This window comes from Halichondria panicea, chromosome 9 (assembly GCF_963675165.1).
Source record: "Halichondria panicea chromosome 9, odHalPani1.1, whole genome shotgun sequence".
NCBI lineage: Eukaryota > Metazoa > Porifera > Demospongiae > Suberitida > Halichondriidae > Halichondria > Halichondria panicea.
This window is the reverse complement of record NC_087385.1, coordinates 2,955,066-2,966,797: the sequence shown is the minus strand read 5'-3', so window position 1 is coordinate 2,966,797 and position 11,732 is coordinate 2,955,066. Positions and strand designations below refer to the sequence as shown.

The following is an 11,732-nucleotide window of genomic DNA, read 5'->3' as shown; positions in this document are numbered from 1 at the left end:
TGGGCGGAGTCCAACCAACTACACAGTTGGTTGGACTCCGCCCAACTATAGGAACACAAGCATGAAAAAGCGCTCTGTGTACCTCTAGCTACTTCACGACAATCGAGATTATATTTTCTTTGTTTCCAATTGATACCTACTATCAGGGGGGGGGTAGCTCTGAGATGTACGCTTTGGACACAATAAGTTTCCTGGGCTTTTGCGGGAGTTATGAGGGATGGTCCCAGAGCCACTATGTAGACTCACTTCCGTTTCCAATCCCTCTTCTATGCAGGCATTCTCTGCATGTATTCGATCCATTTAAATGTTAGGATGAGGGTTGCTTTTCTATCCTAGAACCTATTCTCATCTCTGGCTCTCTTCCTCATTCCTGCAATGGCAACTTGAGTGGTATAATCTCAGCTGGATTGGGTGGGTGATCATGCTCGTTCCTTACAACCATACTCAAACCCTCTGAAGTGGCTCTTGCTTTTATGGTTTTTGCACCTCCAGAATTGCAATCATTTTCATCTATTATTTTGTATGCTTAAACTTTCCTCCTCGGTTTGTCTTGATGAATTGAACTGTGCTAGCTTGTATTTTTACTTAATACCTTTCAACCTACTAAAATTATAGTAAGCTAAAAATAAAGGTCAAAACACCTTTAGAAATTTCTGGAAAGTTGATTTCGGGAGTTGAGTTGACTCTATGAAAAGTTGATTCTATGAGAGTTGATCTACTAAGAGTTGACCTCATGCAAAGTTGATCTGGTAAGAATTGATCTCGTGAAATTAAGTTGATCTCGTGTGCACCCACCAAAAAAACTCAGCGTTTGTAGAGTCCTATGGACCTCAGGCAGCAATTACACTTTATGTAGCTAGTATAAGGTCACTGCATTGAGCATCAAGATAGCTATCTACACATTTTGCTGACTTGACAATATTCGTAGCACGTGATTGTTATGTGTCGAGTCAGCAAATAATAGCTACGTTGATGTACAGTGGTTTGCAGAACAGTTGTCGAGTAGCAGTAGGCGGTAACTCTGTCTTTAAAAGAGTTTCTTCCATGAACTGCAGGCGTTGAGCTGTACCACCTTTAATTAATCTTCTGAATAATTATGGTGTATAGCTTCCCACAAGAAAAGTACTGAAGAGTAGTTCAAATTTAATCACCGGTACATGTTAAGTATATTCATATACTCTCTTCAGTGCTTCCAGAGGAATTATTAAAAGTGATGGTCAGTACAGCTCTAATTGACAGCAACTACAGAAAACTCAGAGTCCTATAATTATACCACCACTTACGTCACCACTAATTGATCTCATTGGTCAACAGCTGTAGGATATATAGATACAGCCCCAGGCATGCACAGTTTTCAAGTTGTTTTTAGTTTTTTCATTTGTTCAAGAAAGTAAGCAAAGAGAAAAGAGCCATGCTTGACGGTACTAAGACACAAAGCGACGGCAGAAACACGGAAGGTGCTCTCCAACAAGCTTCCATGGGTCCATGGGCGCGGATTTTATCCAAGAAGAGCTTGCAACTCCAGTAAGGGACGTCGAATGGTCAACGCTTGTACCAAGGAAACTCTTGAGCGGAGTCAACATGTTGCTCAACTAGCTCTTTGACGGCTGCAAAATCCGGCATAGTCTTGTTCTTTTTTGCAGTCTGAATCGCGATTGAATTATTGCTAGGGGGAGGTCCTTTTATATAGTGCTGCGGTCACGTGGTATAAGTCAGATATGCCACACCTACTCGGACCCTATATATCCTCTTAGGTGTGGTATATCCTATACTTATGGCCAACAGGCAGCAATTGCAAGATCACAGGTATACGTCATACTCAGAGTAGCAGTGGGTTCACTAGACCGTTTACTCATGCTTTTAAAGCTGAACGTTTTTGCTGACTCAGCAAAAATTGCCAATTTATTTCCAAATTAATTGCCTCTGGCCTGGATATGTAACCGCAATGACACATCAATGCATTGAACTTCATGATTTGTGCACGCATGTCGGACCTCCTCTGGTAATTGCTGTAGCATGCAAAATATAGATTTAGTACAATTATTGATAATTATGCCTCGCTGTACATGCGCAAGCGAGGTACCCATAATTATTAGATTTAATATCATGTATAACTCTCTACTCAAAAGGTGTACGGTAGTGTGTTTGTGTGTCTGTGTGTGTGTAGACTGCTACAGCGAAGTACGTGCAAGTAAGAGTTTCTATAGGTTTCTAGTCATGGATTTTAATAATGCCTATTTGGCTTACTCGGAATACCTTTTCACTTGTTTACCGAGTGTTACTACTCTGCATTAGCTGCAAGGCTCTGCTGATGGCATGCCATCAATTGAACTTTTGGCATCGATCGTTCTTAATAACAATCATAGTCGATCATTACCCACTCCTTGAGTTTGCATGCTAGCAAACAAAAATGTTCATCATTTGTACGTGTATAAAAGCTATTAGTAGCTTTATGTTATGTAGCTTTGGCATCTCCACCGATGCGTGCATCAGCACCTGCGGTGCTTTCAAGAGTTCATTGGGACATATATTCCAACCTACGTCACAACCACATGCTGTTGTGCTGATCAGTGATCACAACTGACAGTAGGAAAGGCAATAGTTACTATTCATTGCCATTCCTGCTAGTTGCGGTGTAGCGTCGAGCCAAGCCGATTTGTCTCCAATTTAACACTAGGTCGCCTGGTGTTGACATACATACACATGTGCTGTGGTTGCTCAGGCCTTGGAGCGAATAATAGTAGGTTAAATCACGAAGAACTCATGTCATAGGTCTATTCTAGTTTGTCAGCTATAGAGTGTTAGCTGAAGGGGTCTGAGCATGGTATACAAAGAGATTGATGGCCAGAGTGTGAGGATACCGTATAGCGGGTATATTTCGAGGGTATAAATGTTTGCGGTTTTCGCGGATTGAGCCTGTACCGCGAAAATTTATACCCACGAAAATTTATGAATAGTAGGCGTGTTCAGTATTATGGATTCGAGGCTAACGGTGTGGAGGTACACTGCATGTAGTCTCAAGAACGGCGGCTGATTCATGAGACTACGCTGCATGTTGATGTGCGCATGCGCCAGAAGGCTGGAACTCAGACCACGAAAATAAAATCCGCGAAATCCTTTGTAATGGTCCATCCCCGAAAATTTATACCCTCGAAATATACCCGCTATACGGTAGTATAGACTTAGTTAGGCGGAGTCCAACCAACCCACGCAGTTGCCCTCCAATCTACTTGTACTAAACTACTGACGTGGAATGGCTCTGGATTCTACTGTCTCTTGGTGCACTGTGAACACACAAGGCACATCCAATGGAGAAGCTCTTGTTTGAAGCTCTTGTTTGGTGTACTGCTTGTGCAATAACACTCTGCAAAAAACAGCGATTGCCCACATCTAGTGTCATTATATCACTGTACATGTATTTTTAGACATAGCACAAAGTAATTGTAATAATTATTAATACTATGTACCGGTCACGCCCAGATACAATCGGCAACCTAGCGTTCAATTGGAGCCTGGGATCGAGGCTAGTTGCGGTGTGACGTAGGTCTGGAGGAATGCCTTTTGTATACAGTCTATTGGAGTTGCGTACTCTTCCTAAATAACTTTTTGATGTGATAGAATTGAGTGGAAGTCCTGCGAAACTAACCCTAACGCTTCAGGACGGACTCTGTAGGAGGACGGAGACCAGAACGTGGAAGTGAAAGCTTGCGAGTACTCTGTCACCACAGCAGCGATCAAGGCTTCTACCATTGAGGCTAGCTAAAACGAGTTGTTATAGATGCTTCAAGAGCGGCAGCAAGCTAGGATACGATGTAAGAAGATTATGTTGAGTGCCAGACAGGGGAAGACTGGAGGATGTGGAGGACCAGCTGAGGGAGACCTTGCCCGAACTGGGAGAGCTAATTCCCGTGTGCGAGCTCTAATAAAACAGCACTAAGTCTTATAACTTTATTGGAAAGTCTCTTTTTACTGTGTGTGTGGCCACCATGGACTAGGGAGTATCAGGAGTGCATGATAGCTCTTTTCCTTTTTTCCAAGGTCGCAGTTTGCCCGTTGAGGTCGCAGTCAGATGAGAGAAACATTTTTGTTTGTTTTTTGCAGGCCCCAGGTGGGGTAAAAATAATTATTAGAGAATGGCATGTACAGTGACAAGGGCACACGTACAATAGTAGATTATTTATTATTGTTAATATTAATGAGATGGGATTCTGCTGAGATCAGGTCGATCTCAATGGGCACACCGACGATCTTGCACCTCTAATTGCTTGGATGGCTGAGCGAGAAGGTTAGGCGACATCTTAACCAGCATAGAGTTTTATTGTAGGTGATGTCCCATTGCTGGGCGAGTAGTGAGCTCAGGTGTTTGTAGAAGCCTTCTACGCCCATGACTGATAGAACTAACGGTTTGAAAGAGGAGTGTTCAACTTCCTGGACTCTTTGCTGATATGCCCGTTTCTTTTCTAGTTCGTGTTTTCTGTATGTTGCTACATGTGACTGACTACTCTTGTGATGTCTTGAACATTCATGCCCTTGCAGGACATAACTTGAATAGACTATATCAGGTGTTAGTTGTAAGCTGTACTTATGATGTAACGTCTGTATTCTATCAAAATTTGTGCAATAATTGAAAACACACACTACTGCACTGTCAATCCTATGTACAACCTACTGGTTGTACTAATATTTATACATATTCTCGTTTTTGTATAAATACCTGTGTTGTTTATTATGAATGAGAGTTCTTTATTATTCAATTATTCAAGTCCATCTACGATATTACAACTGGCGACGAGGATTGTGGATTAACAAATTCTATGATGGTAGGAACTCTCAACTCATTCAACCCAATGGACGAACCTATCACCTCCTATCTGGAACGTGTTCAACTTTTCTTCGTTGCAAATTCAGTTGGCGATGGCAAACAAGTGCCTACTTTTCTCAGCATCGTTGGCCCTGCCACTTATGCAATTCTACGAGATCTATTTGCTCCTGCACTCCCAAGTTCTGTCACACTGGCTGACATTTTCGAACGCCTCAAGAAGCATTACGAGCCCAAAAGAGCTACCATTGTGGAACGCTACCACTTTCACAAAAGAGATCAACTCGAAGGAGAGACTGCAACCCAGTACGATGCAGCTCTTCGCAAACTCGCAACACACTGTCAATTCGCGGATTACCTCGAGGAAGCCCTTCGCGATCGGTTTGTTTGCGGCCTACGGCTGTTCAACGACGATTGCTCTCAGAGAAGGAACTCTCACTCGCAAAGCTATGGACCTTGCCGTTTCAATGATCAGCCCCCCTTGTTCTCGTCATCGTAAATGGAAATGGACCGAGCCTATTTGGACGAAACTGAAACTGGCTTAAGTACATCCAACTCAATTGGGAACAAATTACCACGGTGCAAACTGAATCCAAGGTGCTTCTGGAAGACCACAATGCCCTTTTTAAAGATGAGCTGGGTTCGATACACCCATTCACGGCAACTCTACATGTCAATCAGGATGCTCACCCCAAATTCTACAAGCCTAGACCAATGCCATTTGCCCTAAAAGACATTGTTGGACAAGAGCTGGACCGCCTTGAGGAACAAGGCGCTCTTAAGAAGGTCGAATTCAGTGAATGGGCTGCCCCGATTGTCACAATACCAAAGAAGGAAGGCCGAATTCGAATATGTGGCGATTACAAGATCACCATTAATCAGGCACTTACAGTGGACTAGTATCCCCTGCCAAAGCCCGAAGAATTGTTTGCAACCTTAGCAAATGGGGAACAATTCACCGAATTGGATTTGTCTCAAGCCAGTTTCCGCTGGACGAGTCCTCGATGCCTTATGTGACTATCAACACTCATCAAGGCCTGTACCAATACACTCGCTTACCATTTGGTATCGCATCGGCTCCAGCTATTTTTCAAAGGCTGATGGAGACAATTTTGCAAGGAATCCCTGGAGTCGTATGCTACATTGACGACATTCTTGTCACTGGCAAAAATGAAGAAGAACACCTCAGAAGTTTGAACCAAGTGTTTTCGAAATTGACCGATCACGGGTTTCGACTCAAGAAAGGAAAATGCAAATTTATGGCGAAGTCGGTGGAGTATCTCGGTCATAAAATTGACAAAGACGGAATTAGCGCACTACCAAACAAAGTAGATGCCATTGTCAATGCTCCTCACCCAACCAACGTACAAGAGCTACGCTCATTCCTGGGCTTATTGAATTACTACGGGAAGTTTATTCGAAATCTGGCTTCATCCTCTCAACCAGCTACTGCAAGCCAACCACAAGTAGAATTGGACTGCAGAATGCCTTTCAGATGGCCAAAGACCAGCTAGTATCAGCTGACGTGCTCACCCATTACAACCCAGACCTACCCATTCGCATGGCTTCAGCTTATGGAATTGGAGCCGTGATATCTCATGTGTTACCGGATGGAAGTAAAAAGCCGATATCATTCGCTTCTCGAACACTCACCCTGACTGAAAAGAATTATGCACAACTGGAGAAAGAAGCACTGTCCCTCGTGTTCGGAGTAAAAAAGTTCCACCAATACCTCTATGGAAGGAAATTTACCCTCATTACCGACCACAAGCCTTTGACGGCCATATTTGGATCCAAGAAGGGCATACCCACTCTAGCAGCAGCACGTCTACAAAGATGGGCCTTACTTCTGTCGACATATGACTACGAAATACAGTTCAAGCCCACTGAATCTCACAGCAATGCAGATGGACTTCCTCTACCTGTTCTCGATTCAGACAATGGAGGAGAAGCTGTCAGTCTCTTTAACGTGTCTCAGGTGCAGTCTCTGCCAGTAACATTTCAACAAGTGCAACAAGCTACCAAACGTGACCCCGTTCTGAGCAAACTGTTGAGATATGTGAGGGAAGGCTGGCCAACACAAATTCCAGATGAGTTTAAAGCCTACCACAATCGTCAACATCAAATCACGATCGAACACGAATGCCTGCTATGGGGAATCCGAGTGATCATCCCTACAAGTCTGCGACAGAAATTGCTGGAAGCTCTTCATGAGGGACACCCTGGTGTAGTGCGAATGAAAGCGATTGCCAGAAGCTATATGTGGTGGAGTGGACTAGATAAAGATGTTGAGAACCAAGCCAAATCTTGTTTACCATGTCAAGAATAAAAATCGAATCCTCCAGCGGCACCTCTTCACACTTGGCAATGGCCAACAACTCCATGGAAAAGAATCCATACAGATTTTGCCGGCCCCTTCTTAGGAAAGATGTTCCTTATAGTAGTTGATGCCCATTCCAAGTGGCCAGAAGTCATCATGATGTCAACTCGACCAAAACGATTGAAGCACTTCAAGCAATATTTGCGAGATTTGGCCTACCGGAACAGTTGGTGTCTGATAATGGACCCCAGTTCACATCTCAAGAATTCGAGCAATTCGTACAACAGAGTGGAATCAAGCACATTCGAAGTGCACCCTATCACCCATCAACTAACGGATTGGCGGAACGATTTGTACAAACTTTTAAGAATAGTATGAAGGCCAGTGAGAACGATGGAAAAAGTTTGAATACTCGAATTGCAAGCTTCCTTGCCAGCTATCGTTCAACTTCTCATGCCACCACTGGTGTAGCACCGAATGAACTCTTCCTCCAAAGAAAGGTCTGTACTAAATTCGACATGCTCCAGCCTGACGTGCAAAGAGTTGTACAGGACAAACAGTCTCTTCAGAAGAAGTATCATGACAACCGTGCCAAGCTACGCACCTTTACTCCTGGTCAAATTGTGATGGCCAGAGATTACTTATTGTCGAAGAAATGGATTCCAGGAGTGATTGAAACCAGCTCCGGTCCAACCATGTACAAAGTTAAGATTTACAACGGGAAGATTATTGTTAGGCATATTGACCAACTCTTACCAGCCGATTCCCAAAATGATCAATTGCCACCAGATGATAGGTTTACATTCTTCAATGATGAAGTTACCAACACCACTCCTCCTACCGAAGACCAGCAAGATGAAATACCTGCACCCAGGTACAATCTTAGACGAACTCACGAGAGACGCCCTGTCGATCGACTTATGAACTTACAAGCTAAGCGGGGAGGAATGTGATGTCTTGAACATTCATGCACATAACTTGAATAGACTATATCAGGTGTTAGTTGTAAGCTGTGTCTACTGTACTTATGATGTAACGTCTGTATTCTATATTTATACATATTCTCTCTTCTAGAATATTCCCTGAGTTATCGTTTTTGTATAAATACCTGTGTTGTTTATTATGAATGAGAGTTCTTTATTATTCAATTATTCAAGTCCATCTACGATATTACAACTCTCACATCAAAGTATGTTTTGGCCGAGGCCCCGTTGAGTTGGTCCGCGCTCACAGGTTGTAGGTTGGGTGCATACTTCCGTGAGAAGGGATGCTGTGGTATCTCTTATTTCGTTGTGCCTTAACGTAGGAAACCTCCTTTGGCACAGGACAGGGCGTGCTCCACATTGAAGTTTTTGCCACAGTCGCATTTGGAGGGCAAGTGAGTTGGGGTCCAGCCATAGCGTAGTGCTCTTGGAAGGCCGACTTGTGTAGTGTGAATCCATGTTCCAATAGTGGGAGAACTGTGAGCCGCGCTCCACTGCCTTCTGGAGCCAGCTGTTGATGTATAGAGGCTGCTTGTCTGTTCCTGTTGTCACCTCTCTTTTCTTCAGTTGCTGATCACGTTATATCCATATTCATTGTCTTGAGCTAGGATGTGGTCAGTGAGGGATGAGGTGACTGTGAGAGAGTGCTGCAGTTCCTTGTCCGCTAGCTTGGAGGGGATGGTTATTGCTAGTCGTATAAGTCGCATTCAACACTGTTTGAAGGTGGTATTAGTTTAGTTCGAAGTGCTCATGTTGGGTACGACCCGGCTGAGGTATGTCCATTTAATTAGGAGGCCATGAGTAATGGCTGAGTAGGCGGCATGTGGTTGCGACTTCGCTATGTTACTGAGGGCACAGTTGTACCAAGGGCGTATAAAAGGCATGCAACTCCACTATTAGTCTCGCACCAGCCCCGATTAAAAATCGACCTAGCGTTCAAATAGAAAACATCCGGGGCTGGCTGTGCGAGACTACTCCACTGTCCACTATCAGTACACGTAACTAGCAGAGTTCAAACGTGGGTGGTGCATGAAGTGCTAAAAATAGAAATTTCATTTCATGCACAGTCATGCACATTCAACCGCCCACGTTTTAACTCTGCTCATATAGGCCCTCTCTTCTTTTATACGCCCTTGGTTGTACCTTAGTGTTCACGTATTCAACAATGTATTCACGGGAGCCAATCGCTGCACCTAGGTAAAGTCTGCCTTCTGGCGTGACGTTGACTCCAGACCCAGCGAAGATGTTGGTGGCTCGGTCATGGTGGTTTTGCTTTGTGACAAGCCAGGTTTTAGACGGATTAGGGAGGCCTATTGTAGTGGGAAGTGCGGCCTGGGATCGAGGCTAGGCCTATTGTTGCTAACCCCTCATGTTCAACATATTCATGAACTCCATTTCAAAACTCTCGCTTTCGAGAGACTGCCACCTTATGCTTTATGCCGACGACATCTTACTCTTTAAACCGAGCTGGAGGATTTTCAGGGAGACGTTACAAACTGGATACAACCCTAACCATCAGAAAACTCAGTACCTCCCAATCTCTCGATCAAAAAACGGCCCAAGGCTCACCATCTCCTTAAATGGTCAGACCCCATCAAGTGTCACCCTAACACCAAATTTATCGTGGTCTACCCACATTGAGAACATCTCCAAGTCTTCCAAACAACTGCTAGGTAGAATACATAGGAACTTTCGTGACGCCCCAAAACACCTTCGCCACAAGATATATAAAACCACTGTACTCCCGAAGCTAGACTACTGTGGGGGAGTTTGGGACCCCCACCAACTCAAATCCACAAAATTACTGGAAAACGTTCAGAAATTTGCGGGAAGAGTTATAACTCAAGACTGGTCATCAAGCTACCCGTTTCTGTGCTCCTCCCTGGACCTAAAGCCACTGTCTATCCGAAGACGCATGCAAAAGTTGAAGCTTTGCTTTAAAATCCTAAGAAAAGAATCATGCATCCCTCCAACAGCCTTCACTCCCCACCCACAACCATCTCCAAGAAGTTCAAACTCAGTCCAACTCTTCACCCCGTTTGTACCAACAGATGCACACAAATTTTCATATTTCATAGATGTCATCAAACATTGGAATGCCTTGCCTGATGAAATTGTCTCGGCACAGACCCCGCTCATTTTTAAAAACCACCTACACCGTTTGTATACCTGCACTCCGTAGTTACTGCATGCATGCTCCTATACCATTCTTTTTTTCTTTTTTACTGCCTTGTTCGTCTGTTCGTTCCCAGGTAGACAACGTTTTAGTACGGTGGCCCTGAGGTACACACCTACTCCATTTTTCGTTTGCGGTTCATTTCGCAGTTCAACTACGCTTCTGCAGTTCACTTTTCAGTTTGCTTCTGCAGTTCAGTTTTTCAGTTCTCTTCTGCAGTTCACTTTTGCAGTTTGCTTCTGCAGTTCAGTTTTTCAGTTCTCTTCTGCAGTTCACTTTTGCAGTTCTCTTCTGCAGTTCAACTATGCTTCTGCAGTTCACTTTTGCAATTCGCTTCTGAAGTTCGCTTTTGCAGTTGACTTTTGCAGTTGCTCAATCACAATAATCACGTGACATCACATGACTTGTGCTTTCAAATTCAATATGATTTTGCAGCATTAAAGACAATATAGTATACTCACTGACCTAGAAATGCTGATCATGTGGCAAGCCTGTAGAAACAGGTTACCATAAACAACAATAATAATTAGTTTTTTGCAACTTAATTCTTTAATAAGAAACAGAAAGAGAATATTATGCTGGCTAGCTATAGCTGTGTGTCTAATATCTCTGCAGTCTGTGTTTGAACGATTAGTTTGTAGGGTCTCCACGAGTAAAAGTATTTTATCAACAGATCTGGGGTCTGCATACATCCTACCCTATGCTATATACCGTTGAGTTGTTGTGTAGATTAATGTGCCATGATAAACGTTAAACACAGACAGACACAGCAGAGACATAGCTAGCTAGTTAGCTATTAGTGCTACATAATAACATTCTCTTACTTGTTTCTTATTAAAGCACATGTGATTGAGCAGAAGCCAGACAACTGCAAAAGCAGAGCGAACTGAAAAAGCGAACTGCAAAAGTGAACTGCAGAAGAGAACTGAAAAACTGAACTGCAGAAGCAAACTGCAAAAGTGAACTGCAAAGTGAACTGCAGAAGCGTTAAGCGTAGTTGAACTGCGAAATGAACCGCAAACGAAAAATGGAGTAGGTGTGTACCTCAGGGCCACCGTAGCCTAGCGCTGTAAGGCCAAGCAAAGTCAATTTGTAGTTTCTCAGGCTATTATTCCTAAAATAGCAAGCGGATTGAGGCATTTGATAAATATTAATGATAATGATATTCATAGAATTTTAATTGAAAACACACCCCTAACTTCCTCAATAAGCGGAAGTGCATAATTTTTACTTATTAATTTTAGTCATAATTATATTCATGACCAAAAAACCATATAAATTTGTGGTCACGTGATATTTAACTTTTTTGTAAAGCTGCCAATTTCCAAGCGCGAGGGCCTGAGAAACTACAATTGACTCTTTGCATGGCCTAAACCCTGTATGCTCTTTTGCATAAAAAATTTTAATTAAAAAAAAAAAAAAAAATCAATCATG

At 43.2% G+C, this 11,732-nt stretch overlaps 1 protein-coding gene across 1 annotated transcript; it reads left to right on the top strand.

The window, feature by feature from the left end:
* Positions 1-445: 445 nt before the first annotated feature.
* LOC135341756 (uncharacterized protein K02A2.6-like) lies at positions 446-7,413 on the top strand. Its single transcript, XM_064538414.1, has one exon. It carries the CDS (start codon positions 6,315-6,317, stop codon positions 7,146-7,148), a length of 834 nt encoding a protein of 277 aa, XP_064394484.1. The 5' UTR covers positions 446-6,314; the 3' UTR covers positions 7,149-7,413.
* Positions 7,414-11,732: the final 4,319 nt, after the last annotated feature.

Bases quoted from the DNA above. Each gene is read 5' to 3' on its own strand.
- LOC135341756 (XM_064538414.1), top strand. From the start codon at position 6,315: ATGGCCAAAGACCAGCTAGTATCAGCTGACGTGCTCACCCATTACAAC.